At 42.5% G+C, this 19,352-nt stretch overlaps 3 protein-coding genes across 3 annotated transcripts; 2 read left to right on the top strand and 1 right to left on the bottom strand.

Moving 5' to 3' along the window:
* The first annotated feature begins 210 nt into the window (after nucleotides 1-210).
* Nucleotides 211-2,243, top strand: LOC125259161. The gene is made up of 2 exons (XM_048176592.1): nucleotides 211-406; nucleotides 832-2,243. The coding sequence occupies exon 2, from the start codon at nucleotides 1,022-1,024 to the stop codon at nucleotides 2,165-2,167; it is 1,146 nt and encodes a 381-aa protein (XP_048032549.1). The 5' UTR covers nucleotides 211-406; nucleotides 832-1,021; the 3' UTR covers nucleotides 2,168-2,243.
* A 3,314-nt stretch (nucleotides 2,244-5,557) lies between these two features.
* Nucleotides 5,558-9,160, top strand: LOC125259369. Its single transcript, XM_048176985.1, has 2 exons — nucleotides 5,558-8,419; nucleotides 8,845-9,160. Exon 1 carries the CDS (start codon nucleotides 5,697-5,699, stop codon nucleotides 8,247-8,249), a length of 2,553 nt encoding a protein of 850 aa, XP_048032942.1. The 5' UTR covers nucleotides 5,558-5,696; the 3' UTR covers nucleotides 8,250-8,419; nucleotides 8,845-9,160.
* Nucleotides 9,161-9,494: 334 nt separating this feature from the next.
* On the bottom strand, nucleotides 9,495-12,982 carry LOC125259370 (galactose-specific lectin nattectin-like). The gene is made up of 6 exons (XM_048176986.1): nucleotides 12,849-12,982; nucleotides 12,650-12,750; nucleotides 12,077-12,156; nucleotides 11,501-11,623; nucleotides 11,111-11,222; nucleotides 9,495-10,579 (listed from the first exon to the last, which is right to left on the bottom strand). Exons 2-6 carry the CDS (start codon nucleotides 12,705-12,707, stop codon nucleotides 10,497-10,499), a joined length of 456 nt encoding a protein of 151 aa, XP_048032943.1. The 5' UTR covers nucleotides 12,708-12,750; nucleotides 12,849-12,982; the 3' UTR covers nucleotides 9,495-10,496.
* Nucleotides 12,983-19,352: the final 6,370 nt, after the last annotated feature.

Raw genomic sequence — 19,352 nt, 5'->3', positions numbered from 1 at the left:
ATGACATCATACCCATGTTACCCTCATTTTTTTTGTAGAAACCATGGAAACCAAAGACGCTTTATAATATATTATATGTTTTATTAGACAAGGAAACAGCTGTTTGCATACATTTATAGACAGAAAACCTTTCTTTTCGAGACAAAAAAAATATTTTCGACTGAAGAAAGAAGAACATGGACATCTTGGATGACATGGGGGTGAGTAAATTATCAGGAAATTTTTATTTGAAAGTGATCTAAACCTTTAAGTAGCTTTTTTAAACATTCCTTAGTGTATAAACGGCTTACGTGTGTGGCCCCTTTAAGACTTGTTGCCCCTTTAAGAAGTGACGCAGCAAAGTTGTGTGGAGGAAATGCAAGCCGATCCAAGTTGGAGTGTTATATGTGTGCGTGCATCTTATAAAGTGAGTGATTCACTGTTAATATACACTTAGGATAAAGTTTAGCTTGTAATCTTGCATATAATTAAGTGTTGAAGTTAATGTAACTAAATTCGAGTGATTAAGCGTGTTTATCTAGCGATTGGTACATGCACGTGCATATTTACATCTGTCGTCAGATTATATGATCACTTTAATTATACTGATGTTATATCTTCTTTTGAGAGAAATTGTTATTCACATTTTAGATGTTTGTAGGAAATTACAAATATAAGTGTGAGTTGAAGATTATAGTTAAATGGTTTATTCAGATGCTAATATGTCTAATTATAGTATTTCATTCATTGCAAGTAATATTCCACACTGTGTGAATTATTGTTTAATATATAGGATTGTTAAATAATTGGATCTGTATTATTTACTTATTGTAATTATTTATCTTTGTACAGACCACACACCTAATGCTTCAGTAAAAAAGACCTCAAAGAAAGAACTGTGGTTGACTGAGTTCCTGGGTTCTGACCGGCCCACCAGGGCGAGTGTTTCTTATCAAACAGTCCTTAAGAGATAGAGCTGAAAGTCCAATTTCCAATCCTACATTTGGTCCTTCGAGCCGGATTGTCACTTCCCTGGATTAAGATGTCAGCCAGTTCTGCACCAGTAAACTCTTCAGTTCGCCCAAAGCGCCGTCCAGCTTATTTACAAGATTATGAGGTGGATATTCCAAGCCTTCATAAATCATCTTCACCAGTTAATACGAGACAGCAAGCAGTGGAGTCATCTGATGACGATTACTCTTCATCACACATTGGAGCATCAGCTGCAAAGCCTAAAAGAGCACACAGTTTACCTGCGTTTTCTCCCCCTTCGAGGCTGACTGTCAGGGATGAGCATCGTGACCTCCTAAATCCTCTACAACAGCGCATTTCTAGCTCTTCCCGCCAGTTGTCACCACACTGTCCAAATCGACCACTACTGTCTGAACCTAATGCAGAGTTCCGTCCCCTTAGTGATGAAGGTGATGGATACCAGAGTGATCGATCAGATGCAAGCTCTATAAAGTTGCAAAGGATCTCAGAGGAGAATTCCAGACTTCGTGAAACACAGCAGGCCATTAAAGCTGACCTTAAAAGAATTGAAACAGCCAAAGACGAGTTGATTCAGCTTTTAGACCGAGCTTGTAGTTTGCAGAGACCTTTATCGACTCCTAACACCCAGTCTAATCATCCATCCGTTAAGTTTCACCATGCCGCGCATGTGAGTGATGAAGACTGGCCAGAGCCTCCTCCACCCATTGCATATGAGGAGACAGAAATTACGAAACCGTATAATGACCAGCAGAGGCTTTACAGCAGTACAAGGGCCACACCAACACTTACCCCTCGACTCACTACAGTGGAGAAGACTATGGATTTCCGCCATCCAATTCAGTATGATGACCAGCAGAGGTATGGCCAGTACCCTTCCCAACTGATAAGTTCTCAGCATGCTTATGACCACCCATGGGATTCATCCACACATCCTTATCCTGGGCATCACAGAATGGCATCCTATGTGTCACCTCCCATTGCATCTGTGGATCTGACAGAGAAATATTATAAGGGCCCATGTCCCACCATTCCTTATTTCCGCAACAATGATCCCAGTGAGTTTGCCCGATTAAAAATAGCCTTGGACAATCTCTTGCCATCTGATAGTACTGAGATGTTTAAATATCAATGTAACGAAGTTCGTCAATACGGGAAGAAGGAGGCGGGAACCGGCGAACATTCAACAAAACTTTAATTAGAAATAAACAAAGAACAAAACGAAAGTAATGCCGGCAGACCCTCGCGGACGTCTGCCGGCCACACAAACATAATAAAACATAACATAAAGTCCAGGCCTGGTCCTCTCTCGTCCTTCACTGTAGTCGCTCCTCCTTTTATGCTCCCGGAGCTCCTCCGTGAGGGACTCAAGGCCGGTGCGCCTCCCAGGTGAAGCTCATTAACACTCGCGCCACCGGCCTCGCGCCGTTCCCTCACGGCTCTCGCCCGCCCTGGTCGCCACATACCCCCATCGCCCCTCGCAGGCCGGGGGTACTCCCGAGACTGCGCTCTACTCCCCCCCGGGGCCTGTCTCGGCGGCCGCAGCACCTGGGGGTAAGGACAGACGAGACGAGAGAAAGGAGACGGAAGCAAGGGGAGCGACAGGACGAGAGAGGGGAGAGAGGAAAAAAGAGAAAAAAAAAATTCTTGGTCCGGTTCCCCGACACACTGCCGTTCGGTCCTCAGCCAGCCGGGAGGCTCTTCCTCGCGGTGCCATGCGGTGGCACTGGACGCTCGGTGGACGGCCCGATCCTCGACCGCCTCCTGGCGGCCGGCGATGGCTCCTCCGGACTGAGGGCAGCCGGCAGCGAGTCCCCCGTTCCCTGCTCCTCCCCTTTATGGCGGACGGCAGCAGGCTCCGGCCCACGGCAAACGGCGGCGACTCCTCCGCTCCCTCTTGGACGGCAGCCACCCCACCTCGTCCCAGGGGCACAGCCTCGAGCTCTCCGTCCCACCTGTCACTAGGCTCCAGCACCACCGCCTCGGGCAGCCTCTCGCGGTCTACACACACTCCCGCGCTGCCCGAACTCCGCAGCACCGCGATCCCCCTCAGCAGCGAGGGCTCTTCGACAGCATGTCCCTCCTTCCTCCCGGGTTTCGGCACCAATGTAACGAAGTTCGTCAATACGGGAAGAAGGAGGCGGGAACCGGCGAACATTCAACAAAACTTTAATTAGAAATAAACAAAGAACAAAACGAAAGTAATGCCGGCAGACCCTCGCGGACGTCTGCCGGCCACACAAACATAATAAAACATAACATAAAGTCCAGGCCTGGTCCTCTCTCGTCCTTCACTGTAGTCGCTCCTCCTTTTATGCTCCCGGAGCTCCTCCGTGAGGGACTCAAGGCCGGTGCGCCTCCCAGGTGAAGCTCATTAACACTCGCGCCACCGGCCTCGCGCCGTTCCCTCACGGCTCTCGCCCGCCCTGGTCGCCACAATCAAGTTTTGGTTGACCACCTGAAATTGGATGATGCTTGTTTAATAGCAGACTCCTTCTTGCACTCCCCTACGCCTTATCAAGACACCATGATGGCCCTCAATGAGCGGTTTGGTCAACCCCACCAGGTAGCATTAAGAAGGATTGCTACCATTCTTGATTCTCCTGATATAAGCCGCAATGACCCATCAGCCTTTGAGAAGTTTTCCCTTCAAGTGCAGTCTTTAGTTGGTCTGCTTAAGACTTCAGGTCAGGCGGGTAGCATTGAGTTGCAGTGTGGGTCGCATGTTGCACGCCTCCTCAGTAAGCTGCCACCTGAAAGACGGGCTGATTTTCGCCGCCACATGTTACAACGGCCTGGGGTAACATACTCATTGTTAGATCTGTCAGAATGGCTGAAATATGAGTCTTGGTGTCAAAGCTACGATGATCAAACAATAAAGGGGGAAAGCCGAGCCAAACGAGAGCCCAGAGTAGTTCCACGAACACGCCGAACCACTGCCACTGTACTGACTGGGTCTGGGAACAATGCTGAGGTGACAACCTGTACATATTCTCCTGCCAAGGTTGATGAGAAAGCTAAGAGTAGGCTCTCAGTATATTGCTCTTACTGTCAGAACTCTGAGCATCCATTCAGTCAGTGCCCCAAAATTCCAACCCTTACCAAAGACCAGCTCTCAGAGTGGATACGAACCAATAGGAGATGCTGGCGCTGTGGCCTTGCTCATCAGGCTGTCCACTGTGGACTAAAGAAACCATGTCCGCTTTGTCAGAGAAAGCATCTACGAATCCTCCATGAGGTAAATGAGAGGCCTGCCATACAAGCATCCAAAAGAGAGGCTTGCTTAGTCAGCTCAGCAACACAGACATTGTACCTGAACAAACCAGTCAGCAGTAATAAAGTCTTACTCAAAGTTGTCAGAGTTCTCCTTCACCACGGCAATTGCACCCTGGACACATTTGCAATCCTTGATGATGGATCCGAGCGTACGATGCTCCTGCCAGAGGCCGCACAGAAGCTTGGCTTGCGAGGGACTCAAGAAAGCTTAGCTCTGAGAACAATCCGTCATGATGTGCAAACCCTTGATGGAGCTTCAGTCTCATTCTACATTTCTCCATACTCCAGTCCGAAGAAGCGGTATCTCATATCTGGAGCTTTCACTGCCCCACAGCTTGATCTTATTGATCACTCTTACCCAATATCCAAGCTGCAGAAGCAATACAAACACTTGGTTGGACTACCACTGCAGTACTTTGAGAAGGCAAAACCTCTCGTTCTTGTTGGTGCAGATCAAACTCACATAATCTCACCAATCGAGCCAGTAAGACTTGGTCCACCTGGAGGCCCAGCTGCAATAAGAACAAAGCTGGGATGGACACTCCAGGGCCCTACCAGCCTGTTGGAGCAGAAACTCAAGCCAAAACAGTGTCTCCACCTTTCCATTCCCCTCAGCAACACAGAACTGTTCAAGAATGTTGAAAGGCTGTGGCAAGTGGATGTTTTGCCATTTCAGAATGAAAGGGAATGCACAAGATCCAAGCTGGACCAAAGGGCCATTGAGCTACTTGAAACTAAGACTGTCCGCGTAGAGGTGGATGGAATACGCCGCTATGCGACACCCCTGCTACGCAAGTCTGACATGCCCTATCTTCATGCTACTATGGAAGCTGTCATGCCACGCCTACGAAGTACTGAGAGAAAACTTGCCAGAGACCCACAACAAGCTGAAGCTTATTCCTCTGAAATCCTGAAATTGGTTCAGTCTGGAGCTATCAGAAAGCTCAGTCCAGAAGAAAGGAAAAGAGATGGTGAGTCCTGGTTTATTCCACATCACATGGTGTGCCATAATGAAAAGAATCGTGTGGTGTTTGATTGCTCTTTTCAATTCAATGGCCTCAGTCTGAATGATTCCCTCCTTGCTGGCCCCACCTTGGGTTCATCACTCCTTGGGGTCTTACTCAGATTCCGTGAGCATGCAGTGGCCATCAGTGCTGATATTCGGGGCATGTTTCATCAGGTCCGCCTTCTTCCAGTAGATAGACCACTTCTTCAGTTTATCTGGCGTGACTCAAAGGAGAAGAGTTCCCCTGATGTCTTTGAATGGCAAGTTCTGCCATTCGGGACAAACCTGCAGCCCCTGCTGTGCTACCTTCGCCTTACAGCAGCATGTAAAGGATCATAGCCAACCCAACGAAGATGTGAGGTTCTCAATAGAACAATGTTTCTACGTTGACAATTGGTTGCAGAGTTTGTCGTCATCAGAGGAGGCAAGGCAACTGGTTGACAAAATGAGGGGTCTGCTGGCTGAGGGAGGTTTTGAGTTGAGACAGTGGGCCAGCAATGTACCAGCTGTCATTCACCATCTTCCACATGAAGCCAGATCGGAAGGTCTTGAACTCTGGCTAGCCCATAAAAAGACTGATGTCCAGGAGTCCACATTAGGCCTTAGCTGGAATTGCCCTACAGATGTCCTGACGTACCGTCACCGGCCCATAAATCATGGCGCTCCAACCATGAGGATTATTTACAAAGTTCTAGCTAGTCAGTACGACCCCTTGGGATATATCCTCCCGTTCACCACCAGGGCTAAAGTACTGGTCCAACAACTTTGGAACAAGCAGCGCAGCTGGGATGACACCCAACTTCCCCAAGCTTTAGTCCAGAACTGGAACGAATGGGAAGGTGAGCTGCAGTTTCTGTACAAGATCAGTTTCCCAAGGTCATATGTACCAGCTTCAGTGGATCAAACCAGATCTGTAACAGACCTTCATGTGTTCAGCGACGCCTCAGAGAGTTCATATGGAGCAGTCACTTATCTGCGCACTGAAGATCATCTTGGTAAGATCCATCTGTCATTCGTACTGGCACGTTCGAGAGTGGCACCAAAAAGAGTCCTGTCAGTGCCCCGTTTGGAGCTCTGTGCTGCTGTAATTGGTGCACAGTTGACAAACCTGCTGAGAAAAGAGTTAACTTTGCCACTTCGCCACACAGTTCTTTGGACAGACTCCACCACGGTTCTGTCCTGGATTCAGTCAGAGTCCTGCCAATTCAAAGTTTTCGTCGGTACCAGAGTGGCTGAAATCCACGAGCTTACCAACCTCACTGACTGGCGATATGTGGACTCAGGTCAAAATCCAGCAGATGACCTTACAAGGGGAAAGACTTTGAAAGACCTTGCTAAGCCCAACAGATGGAGCCAAGGGCCCCCATTCCTGCTCCTCTCACCAGAAAGCTGGCCAGCAAAACCTGTAGAGTGCCCTGAGATTGACAAGTCTGAGCTCAAGAAATCTGCATTCTGTGGAGTAGTAGCTGTAGATGCATCATTTGGCAGTGAGCACAAGACCTGGACAGAATTGGTAAAGGCTGTTGCACAAGAGCTACATGGGGCGGCTGGAGAGCCAGGAGAACCTACAGCGAACACTTACCAAGCAGCAGAGATCTGCATATTCCAGAAGGTGCAAAGTGAAAGCTTTCCTGAGGAATTACAACGGCTGAAATCAGACAAGCCTCTTCAACATAATAGCCGCTTACTCACCCTAGCTCCAGAATATGATGCAGCTTCCAATCTAATCCGAGTTGGCGGTAGGCTAAGACGTGCTGAAACATTAGATCCTGCCCTGAAACATCCCATTGTACTAGATTCTAAACATCCAGCTGTCAGGTTACTCCTCCAAGATTTCGATAAAAGTCTCTGCCATCCAGGCCCTGATCGGGTGTTTGCAGCAATAAGAAGACAGTTCTGGGTTCTAAGAGGAAGAGAAGCCATCCGCAGCTTACAGCATGCCTGTATAGAATGCCAACGTCTGAGAGCCAAACCTACCGTTCCCAAAATGGCAGACCTTCCTTTAGCACGCTTGCGTCTTTACAAACCAGCCTTTCATTCAACTGGGATGGATTGTTTCGGTCCCTTCCTCGTGAAAATTGGTCGACGAGTAGAAAAGAGGTGGGGAGTCCTCTACAAGTGTCTTACCACCCGGGCTGTACACTTAGACCTTCTGCACAGTTTGGACACTGATTCCTTTCTGATGTCCCTTCGAAGGTTTATTGCACATAGAGGTTCCCCTGTAGAATTACTATCAGACCAAGGAACAAATTTCCGGGGTGGGGAACGGGAACTCTGCGAAGCATTCCATTCTATGTCACCTGATCTTCAGCAAAGACTTGCACCACGGAAGATAGCATTCCATTTTAATCCTCCTGCAGCACCACACTTTGGGGGAGCGTGGGAGAGGGAGATAAGATCCATTAAAATGGCATTATCTGCGACTATTGGGGCCCAAACAGTATCCGAAGAAGTACTCAGGACCGTGTTGATTGAAGTGGAGAATATTCTTAATTCGAAACCCCTTGGGTATGTGTCCTCTAATGTGGCTGATCCTGATCCAGTAACACCCAACCTTCTTCTCATGGGGCGGCTAGATAACTCCCTGCCTGCAGTCATATACCCTAAAGAAGAAGGCTTGAGTCGTCGTAGATGGAGACACTCCCAGGTACTAGCTGACCACTTCTGGTCCTCCTTTATCCGCCATTATCTTCCAAACTTGCAGGTCAGACAGAAATGGCACTATACATTCCCTAATATAACCAAAGGGACGGTAGTCATGATAATGGACCCCCAGCAGCCCAGAGCACACTGGCCTATTGGAAGAGTAGTCCAACTGCACCCCAGTCAAGACTCACAAGTGAGATCAGTGGACGATGAAGTTCAAGGAAAGGTTTATACTAGACCTGTAGCTCGACTTGTGGCCCTACCCCCCATCCCGGAAGATGATAAAGAGGAGCCTAACACACCCACTGCTGCATCAGTAGCTCACACGCAACCTTCTCAAGTGTCAAATTGATCACACAATTTGGGGGCGGCTGTATAAACGGCTTACGTGTGTGGCCCCTTTAAGACTTGTTGCCCCTTTAAGACTTGTTGCCCCTTTAAGAAGTGACGCAGCAAAGTTGTGTGGAGGAAATGCAAGCCGATCCAAGTTGGAGTGTTATATGTGTGCGTGCATCTTATAAAGTGAGTGATTCACTGTTAATATACACTTAGGATAAAGTTTAGCTTGTAATCTTGCATATAATTAAGTGTTGAAGTTAATGTAACTAAATTCGAGTGATTAAGCGTGTTTATCTAGCGATTGGTACATGCACGTGCATATTTACATCTGTCGTCAGATTATATGATCACTTTAATTATACTGATGTTATATCTTCTTTTGAGAGAAATTGTTATTCACATTTTAGATGTTTGTAGGAAATTACAAATATAAGTGTGAGTTGAAGATTATAGTTAAATGGTTTATTCAGATGCTAATATGTCTAATTATAGTATTTCATTCATTGCAAGTAATATTCCACACTGTGTGAATTATTGTTTAATATATAGGATTGTTAAATAATTGGATCTGTATTATTTACTTATTGTAATTATTTATCTTTGTACAGACCACACACCTAATGCTTCAGTAAAAAAGACCTCAAAGAAAGAACTGTGGTTGACTGAGTTCCTGGGTTCTGACCGGCCCACCAGGGCGAGTGTTTCTTATCAAACAGTCCTTAAGAGATAGAGCTGAAAGTCCAATTTCCAATCCTACACTTAGGTTAAAAAAAAAACATTACTGGTGTGTATCTTGAGTCAAAACAATGGCACTGACATATTTTAAGATATTTCAGGTCAAGTGGCTTTCAGTAAAACAGCTTAAACATGCATTTTAGCCTGGGTTTTTTGAGAAACCGGAGGTTATAGTTTCAAAAGCAGATAAATGTTAATCCTGCAAGAAAAAAATCCTTCATACAGCCCAACATATCCTAAATATGTGATATTCTCTTGTCTTCTGACAATGAGAAATTTGTTCATGTCAGACATCCCAACCTGCAAAAAGTCATTTCAGGGAGGTCCCCCCCAAAAAAAAAAAAAAAAAAAAAAAAAAGAGGAAGGAGCTATAAGCTATAGGCATATGCAATTATTCGTTAATTATGTTTAAATATGTAGATTACTTTTACCATTTATATAAGCTGCTTACACTATTTATGTAAACTGCTTTTATTTATTTTCCATTGCAACTTTAAACAGGTCTAAGGAGTTTGTTGTTTTCATGTAGCCTTGGCAACTAGCCTGAATAATATGCACATGAAATGAAACTTGTCAACTCACCTCACTGATAATTGATTGGTTGATTTGCCGAAAAAGGCCATTCGGGATGCTCTCTGTCTTACATGCGCTTCGCACACACACGCAAGGTCTCTCTCTCGCTCCCTCTCCCTCTCTGCCGTGCGCGCGCTGGTTTGAAACACAGTCTCTATGCGCGCTCTTGCTCGCTTGCCTGTATCATTCAGAATTGAATTCTAGGTCCTCCTATTAGGCCTTTTTTTTAAAAAAATTGAACATCTCCATGGTACTGTCCCAGTGTACCTTTCTAATTTGTTGAATAACAAATTTGTTCACTAGGGCCTCTTCTTGATTTATTTTTTTATTTTATTGTTGTATTTCATTTTATTGTCTATTGTCATTTTTCACGTACAGGTGACACCGTGTCAAAACAATACCTGTTTACATGGAAAATGACTAAGATTGCTGTATGCTGCCAGGCCAGTAGTTGGCAATGTCACTTTGTGAAACACTAGACCAGACACGTAATACACATGTACATGGCATCACCGTTTTCAAAAATTCAACAACAACAACAACAACAAAACACTTTCTCTCCTAAGAGCTGTATTTTGATGGCTATTTGATGGCTGTCTGCATTTGTGGTGCAACAGATTTTCAGAACAATAACTGAATGCTATTTGATTTATTGAGTTCAGTTGATATTGGTTACATTTGCACTGTATGGGAAATAAAAAAACAGCTTTGAAAAAGTTGTGTGGGTTTCAAGCAACATTAGCTAGATATACTAATTTGTAGTTTAGAGCAAATTATCTGCATAAGGTTCTAGTTGGTTGAAATGGCCAAATTTAATGTGTGATACTGCAGTTAAAATGTGGAGGGAAAATATGCAGATAATGTAGACTATCAATAATCATGCAACTTAACTTGTCAACTTGTTTTAAGTAGCTATTAGAAAATCATTTAGAATGGGCATGATATTTCTGATTTAACATGGGCATGTCAAATCAGCACTGGCACACACAAAAGGTAACTTGTCGGTACATTCTTGGTCATTCCAGTTTTTTGCACCTGTTTTGAGAAAAAAAAAAAAAATAGATGATTTAATTATAAATATATAATGTAATTATGCAGATATTAACCTCATAATGTTTATATTTAGAAAGACAGATAAAGAAAGCCTGTTTCGTTATTTACTGTAGCTGGTCATTGTAGGTTTACAAATTCCAGAACTGAAGACATTAAAGGGATAGTTCACCCTAAAATGAAAATTCTCTCATCATTTACTCACCCTCAGGTTGTTCCAAACCTGTATACATTCTTTTGTTCTGTTGAACACAAAGGAAGATATTTTAAAGAAATTAGTGGGAAACTGAACACACCGTTGACTTCCATAGCATTTTTTTTCCTACTATGAAAGTCAGTGGTGCCCCATAGCGGCCTGGTTACAAACTTTCTTCAAAATATCTTCCTTTGTGTTCAACAGAACAAAGACATTTATACAGGTTTGGAACAACTTGAGGGTGAGTAAATGATGACAGAATTTTCATTTTTGGGTGAACTTTCCCTTTAAATGACATTTCCATCATTCAAAGCAGTTACCTGCATAGTTCATCTCAATACAATGCTCATTTGCGCCTGAGTTATTGGGTTCTCCGGGGTTCCAAAGTTGGACATTCATTTTGGACCCATCACTCCAGAACCATGTTCCCTCCTGTAAACAGAAGTGCACAAAGATCACTGTGTTTAGGACAATTATGGGCTCATGTGAAATAAACACTCTTAGGATCAAAAACTAATAATAAAGTCTTCATATCCGACAGATGCTATTTGCACACCTCTGTGTAAATTTTAACATTGACTTTCACTTTGTCATGTTGATTTAATGTTAGACTGTAAAGTATTACATATACTGTATATGTTATAAAACAGCACAAACAACAAAAGTTTCAAAAATAAGTAGCCTAAATAATAAATAACATAGTAACATACTGAAACAGCATCATAGCCTCCTATCCAGAATGATTTTGAACTTGAGATCAAGCGTTTTAAGAAGGCGTTCTCCTCTTGACTGTGTACAGATGCAAGGTTCCCACCGTAGTCCAAGCATGTTATCTGAGGAGAAGATGATATGAGGAAAAACAGCTATTAGCCATAATATTAGACTTTTTATTAAGTCTCTTTAACTATGTAATAACATTTAAATGAATGACTTTGAACCCATTTTATATTAAGTCTCTTTAATAAAATTTAAATGAATCATTTGATACAATGCACTTATTGTGTAAAAACATATTTTTACATTGTAGTTGTGTTTAAAAAAATACATGCATGTAATTAAATATGTTATTAATTTCTGTAATTATATCTAAAATTGCACTGTTGATCCTTCCCTTACCAATTAACCAACCCTTAAACCCAACTATTTTGCCAATCTTTTCCATAACCTCACCCATATCTGACCTCAGTAGTGGCAAAAGTGTATTGCAATTTAAGTACAAAATAATTAAAAACACCTAATATAAAGTGGGACCAAAACTTTAAATAAATAAACTTTAAGTTCTATACCTCTGCATCCTTCCAGATCATTGCCTGGTTAAAAACCCTGAAGCATCTATTTCCGTGTTGAGTCCACCCACTCCGACAAGCTGTTCCATGGAGATTTGGGTTGTTTTATTGTCAACTTAAGTGATCTTTAATTAATTGCATTTTATATCTATTATAATTTTTAAAGACAAAAATGAGCATCAACTCTTTCTTTATCAACCATCTCTATTCACACAAGATGTTCAACTGAGGCATAAAAAGTGTAACACAATACAAAGATCATACCTTCACAACATGTATTTTTTCGACAATGTATACATTACAAACATATATATTTTGATTTACTGGGCAAAAGTTAATTAAGCGTAATCTCAGCCATGCTAAGTAAAAAATTAAGAAAAACAGCACTGTTTCTCTGCCAGATGATTTCAAACGAAGCCATTATTGAGCTCTGAGACAAACTAAATTGAACAACATGTACATTTATTCTCAGTGTTGTTCTGATGTTAAAGGTCATGTAATAAGACACTGAAAGTCAGTTGGAATTCAGTTGTGGTATTTAGTAATGTTCATTATAAGCATGATGTATCTTACCTGAAGCATTCAGAGCAAAGAGAAGACAGAGAGACACACAGACAGTCCAGAACGCCATTGTTTCTCAAAGAACACTGAAATCAGCCAGGAAAAATGAATACCTGAAATAACAATGAAAAAAACATTAGACAAAGCATATCTTAAAATGATATCTAAATATTATATTGTTACATTAATTGACAAGTTTAGTGACACTAACAGAAAGCTTGCTGTTTTTGTCTGTGTCTCAATGCAGAAGTTTGAGTTTTTATATGGTAGATCAATATGTTTTTTCAAACACCAATCAACTACAAATATCAAGCTGAATCATTTATCAGTGGATCAACAAGGCTACACAACAACCCCACACCCAAGATTCCAATCTTATGTTTTGCAATGTTGCATGATGATGAAGATTTTAAAGTTTTAAAGGCCTTTTCACACGAAGGACGATAACTATAATGATTAAGATATAGTTCCAAAAACAAAAAAATCATTCTAAATATGAAAGAATCCACACTACAAGTATAACGATAATAGCAGAGAGGGAAGATATCGATGGAATCACTTTCAGAATGATTTTTTTCCAGCTGATGAATGATAAAAACATTGAGAGCAGATCAGAATCCATCCTGTTTTAAAGAGCTCGATCATTTAAATTAAAAGAAGACAAACTGCAGCAAGCGCTTGTAAACAGAACAATATTGTCCGCTGGTGTGGACGGTAATATTACGGTTATAGTTATCTTTATAGGTATTGCTCTTGGTATGAACAGGCCTTTAGAGCTCAATTAATGATATGAACAGTCAATTGCAATTATTGTAAAACACATTGTTCAAAAACATTGATTAATTCAGGAACACCATTGCTGTGTGTCACAATCTGTAACCAAACTCACATCTGTAAACTTTCAGGACTGTTTTATGATATTCAGCACTTTGTCTAGGTCTAATCACATAAATGTACAGTTGTGGTCAGAATCATTGGCACCCTTGGTAAATACGAACAAAGAAGCCAGTAAAAATAAATCTGCATTGTTAATCCTTTTGATCTTTTATTTAAAAAAATATCTAACCAGAATTGAAAATGAAGGGAAAATCTCTTTATGGAATAAATGTTCTTCTCCAAAACACGTTGGCCACAATTATTGGCACCCTTTTATTCAATACTTTTTTTCAACCTCCTTTTGCCAAGATAACAGCTCTGAGTCTTCACCTATAATGCTTGATGAGTTTGGAGAACACCTGACAAGAGATCAGAGACCATTCCTTCATACAGAATCTCTCCAGATCCTTCAGATTTCATGTTGGTGGTGCTTGTCTTCAGTTCACTCCACTCATCTTCTATAGGGTCCAGGTCAAGGAAATGGGACGGCCATGGCAGAAGCTTCATTTTGTGCTCAGTGACACATTTTTGTGTTGGTTTTGATGTTTGTTTTGGAACATTGTCCTGATGGATCATTCAACCACTCCCTATTATAAGATTTCTAGCAGAAGCGGTCAGGTTTTAATTTTTTTATCTGTTGGTATTTGATAGAATCCATGATACCATGTATCTGAACAAGATGTCCAGGACCTCCAGCAGAAAAATAGGCACAACATTACAGATCCAGCAATATAGTTAACTGTGGGCATGGGGTACTTTTTGGTGCTCTGTGCGTGCACCAAACCCATCTGGTGGGTTTGCTGCAAAAAAAAAAAAAAAAAAAAAAAAAAAAAAAAAATATATATATATATATATATATATATATATATATATATATATATATATTTTTTTTTTTTTTTTTTTTTTTTTTTTCATCTTACCATAGAGCCAGGTCCCTTTTGAAGTTCCAGTGCCGCTGGACTGTTGATCTGAAAGAGCTACGTGTATGTAACGCTGACAATTCAATGATCGCTTTGGTGCTGATGTCCTGTTGATGTGTGGAAGGCCACATTTGTGGACGGAGCTGCAACTCTTTTTGAGGCAGTTGTGCCTTGTGGTCAATAAAATAAACCACATCATACTGTTGTAAGGCTTTATATTCTTCTCTGGGTTTAGCAGCCTCTTTTCCTTCCCATTATTGTTTGAGAAATTGTCATTTTCTTTTCTATTATGCATGTACATTTGTATATATGTTATTATTATTATTATTTTTAACTTGTTATTGTAAATTTATGTGAATTTATTATCCTTATTGCGTAGATCTTTTGTTTATCCATTGGTGTATCTCTGTATGGAAGGTTTTTTCTTTTGAATTGGGTTGTTGTGTTTCACTTGTGGTTGTAGTAGTCTTTTTTTTTTTTTTTTTTGATTATTTATTTATTTATTATTATTATTTTGTGTGTGTCCATTCATGCAGTGTTATCCAATTGATTATTCCATTTTGACTGGGTTTGAGTATCATTATTAGTTGTTTTGGTTATACAGTGGGTACGGAAAGTATTCAGACCCCCTTAAATTTTTCACTCTTTGTTATATTGCAGTCATTTGCTAAAATCATTTAAGTTATTTTTTTTCCTCATTAATGTACACACAGCACCCCATATTGACAGAAAAACACAGAATTGTTGACATTTTTGCAGATTTATTAAAAAAGAAAAACTGAAATATCACATTGTCCTAAGTATTCAGACCCTTTGCTCAGTATTTAGTAGAAGCACCCTTTTGATCTAATACAGCCATGAGTCTTTTTGGGAAAGATGCAACAAGTTTTTCACACCTGGATTTGGGGATCCTCTCCAGTTCTGTCAGGTTGGATGGTAAACTTTGGTGGACAGCCATTTTAGGTCTCTCCAGAGATGCTCAATTGGGTTTAAGTCAGGGCTCTGGCTGGGCCTCTCAAGAACAGTCACGGAGTTGTTGTGAAGCCACTCCTTCGTTATTTTAGCTGTGTGCTTAGGGTCATTGTCTTGTTGGAAGGTAAACCTTCGGCCCAGTCTGAGGTCCAGAGTACTCTGGAGAAGGTTTTCATCCAGGATATTCCTGTACTTGGCCGCATTCATCTTTCCCTCGATTGCAACCAGTCGTCCTGTCCCTGCAGCTGAAAAACACCCCCACAGCATGGTGCTGCCACCACCATGCTTCACTTTTGGGACTGTATTGTACAGGTGATGAGCAGTGCCTGGTTTTCTCCACACATACCGCTTAGAATTAAGGCCAAAAAGTTCTATCTTGGTCTCATCAGACCAGAGAATCTTATTTCTCACCATCTTGGCAAACTCCATGCGGGCTTTCATGTGTCTTGCACTGAGGAGAGGCTTCCATCGGGTCACCCTGCCATAAAGCCCCGACTGGTGGAGGGCTGCAGTGATGGTTGACTTTCTACAACTTTCTCCCATCTCCCGACTGCATCTCTGGAGCTCAGCCACAGTGATCTTTGGGTTCTTCTTTACCTCTCTCACCAAGGCTCTTCTCCCCCGATAGCTCAGTTTGGCTGGACGGCCAGCTCTAGGAAGGGTTCTGGTCATCCCAAACGTCTTCCATTTAAGAATTATGGAGGTCACTGTGCTCTTAGGAACCTTAAGTGCAGCAGATTTTTTTTTTGTAACCTTGGCCAGATCTGTGCCTTGCCACAATTCTGTCTCTGAGCTCTTCAGGCAGTTCCTTTGACCTCATGATTCTCATATGCTCTGACATGCACTGTGAGCTGTAAGGTCTTATATAGACAGGTGTGTGGCTTTCCTAATCAAGTCCAGTCAGTATAATCAAACACAGCTGGACTCAAATGAAGGTGTAGAACCATCTCAAGGATGATCAGAAGAAATGGACAGCACCTGAGTTAAATATATGAGTGTCACAGCAAAGGGTCTGAATACTTAGGACCATGTGATATTTCAGTTTTTCTTTTTGAATAAATCTGCAAAAATGTCAACAATTCTGTGTTTTTCTGTCAATATGGGGTGCTGTGTGTACATTAATGAGGAAAAAAATGAACTTAAATGATTTTAGCAAATGGCTGCAATATAACAAAGAGTGAAAAATTGAATGGGGTCTGAATATTTCCGTACCCACTGTATGTGATTGTTTTGATGTGAAGTAATTTATTTAGAATCATCGTTAGTGATTTATTCTTCTTTTTGTTTGTTTATTTGGCTTGTCTTAACTTGAGACATTTTTTTTTTATTGCAGCTGTATCTCCATTGAAGTGTGGAGAATGACTGTTTGTTGTATTTTAATAAACTGTTAACCCTTGTACTCTGGCTTCCATTTCATTCAGTTGAACTGCCTGCATCATCTCTGGGGTTCCCTCTTGCCCTAGAAAGCGGGGTGGCGTAGTCAATTTGGCACGCTTGGTTAATATTGTCCCTATTGTTTAGGTCACAATTGTTAAAATATTTCATTGAGAAATTAAAAAAAAATCATATTGTGTTTAGTATATTAACATTCTTGAATGTGAATTGACTTGTTCCTAAGTAACATCATGCTTTCTTTTTTTCCAATTTCAGAGAACCCAAAGGAAAATAGGCAATAGTCTGATCTAAGACTGTTTAAAAATTGAAATGATTAAAAAAAAAAAAAAAACTGAACCGTTGAACCACCTGTAGTTATGACATCAGACCTCTTAATCTAATTTTTTAAAGGTTGTAATGCTTTTGTCCTATTCCTCCCCATTTTTTAAAGAATGATCTCATATCTTTTTGTCATTGATTGTGTTAAACTGTTAAATAACATAATTTGACAACTGCTGGAAAGGTGTCATTTATATTTTAAAAGGTTTTCCCCCAAACTGTCACAGACACGCCAGGCTCCAGCACCATCCAATCACAGCGCGCACCATCTCCCGAATACTAATCACCGCCATCTGAACCTCATTAACCTCATCATCACCAGCACTTCAAAAGGCACTCACACACACAGGCACTTTGTCCGGTCTCGTTCGCATTAAGGATACTTACCTCCATGCTTACCCCAAGGACTCCTGTTGATACTAACCTGTCTCCGAACTCCCTTCTGTGTTCCTGTGCTGTGTGTGAGTGTCGTCTGCCAGCAACTCCGTCTGGGCATCCACGTCTTCAACCTGCAAGTTACAAGGACAGTATCATTTACCATTCTATCAGCATTCTGCATATCAACCATTGCAAACTCACCTCTGTGCACTGTTACCTCTGCTTGTGTTCCAATAAAGACCACATTCTGCTGTATTCCATCTCCAACTGGTACATATTGTAACAGAAGACCGGACCTTAACAGCGGAACACAAGTATGAGTCACTCCGACCCATTCCAGGATTTGGTGGATGCTTTTCACCTCACTTTCCATGTGCAATCACCGCCACCAACGCCAGCACCAGCTCCAGCACTGGCCATCACTTCCGCATCCACCGCCACCACTTCGTCACTGCCCGTTTACGCCAGTTCCATGGCCAAACCGGCGCCCTACTCTGGTTCGGTGGAGAATTGCAATGGATTCCTCCTGCAATGTTCACTGACCCTAGAAATGCAACCGCACTTGTTCCCAACGGATTACGCCAAGGTAGCGATTCTCATCTCGCAGCTGTCAGGAAGAGCTCTCCAATGGGCCGATTCCATCTGGTCCCAGAATAATCCGGAGATACAGACATATTCTGGTTTCGTTGAACACTTTCGCGAAGTGTTTGGAAAACCATCCTGGACTCGTCAATTGGTGAGAAACTCTATAATTTGAAACAAGGGAAGATGTCTGTTAATGAATATGCTCTTCAGTTCAGAACTCTTGCTGCTCGTAGCGGATGGAACGAACAAGCGCTACTGACGTCATATCGCCAGGGATTGGATCCTCGAGTGTGGTTGCATCTCGCTGCATACGAGGACACCATTGGCTTGGAACGCTTCATTCAACTGTCTATTCGTTTTGCCACTCGTATGCAGTCGTGTCTCGAAGAGCACTAGGGTCAGCCACAACTCAACACCTCCCTCTGCCGACCAGAGTCCGTCAGCACTCCAGAACCAGCCAGCGAACCCATGCAAGTTGAATCGACACGACTATCTCCTGCTGAAAGAAACAGACGGCTGACCCAGAATCTTTGTTTGTATTGCGGATCTCCAGGGCATGTACTCTCCTCATGCCCATCACGTCCTCCACGTCCCATGGTGAGTGCCCATATCTCTAATCTCCAGTCGCATAAGCCACTCACCGCTACTGTAACACTTACTGCTGCCGATATTTCCCTTCCAGTGTCCGCCCTCCTTGATTCTGGGTCAGCGGGAAACTTCATATCTGGCGCCCTCTGCCGGCATCTCGGCATCAAGACCAAGAACACGCCGTCAGCTTACCAGATCCACTCAATAACAGGCAAACCTGTGAGTAGAAGACGTGTCTGTCGCACAACTACAACTATTCAACTACAAATTGGCGTGCTACATGTTTAAGACATCCAACTGCTGGTTCTGGAGGGTTCCACCGCTGACGTGATCCTAGGGCGTCCGTGGTTGCAGCAACACAATCCCATCCTCTCTTGGAAGACGGGAGAAGTCCTGAAGTGGGGCGACACCTGTTTTCCAGATTGTTTCTCCATGCTACCCATCTCCAAGTCTCCAAGCTCCAAGTCATTGCCGCTCTGTGCCACATCCATTGAGAGTCCTCTCGAAAACGCTCTGTGGACATTCCGTCATGTCATCTACCCATTATCCATCCCGGAGGAGAAGGCCATGGTGGATTACATCGAGGAGGCGCTGGCTCAGGGATACATCAGACCATCAACTTCCCCTGCTGCTTCAAGCTTCTTCTTCGTGGCTAAAAAGGACGGAGGCTTGCGGCCATGCAT

This window comes from Megalobrama amblycephala, linkage group LG23, assembly GCF_018812025.1.
Source record: "Megalobrama amblycephala isolate DHTTF-2021 linkage group LG23, ASM1881202v1, whole genome shotgun sequence".
Classification (NCBI taxonomy): Eukaryota; Metazoa; Chordata; class Actinopteri; order Cypriniformes; family Xenocyprididae; genus Megalobrama; species Megalobrama amblycephala.
The sequence above is the reverse complement of the archived record's forward strand: the minus strand, read 5'-3'. Positions and strand labels throughout refer to the sequence as shown.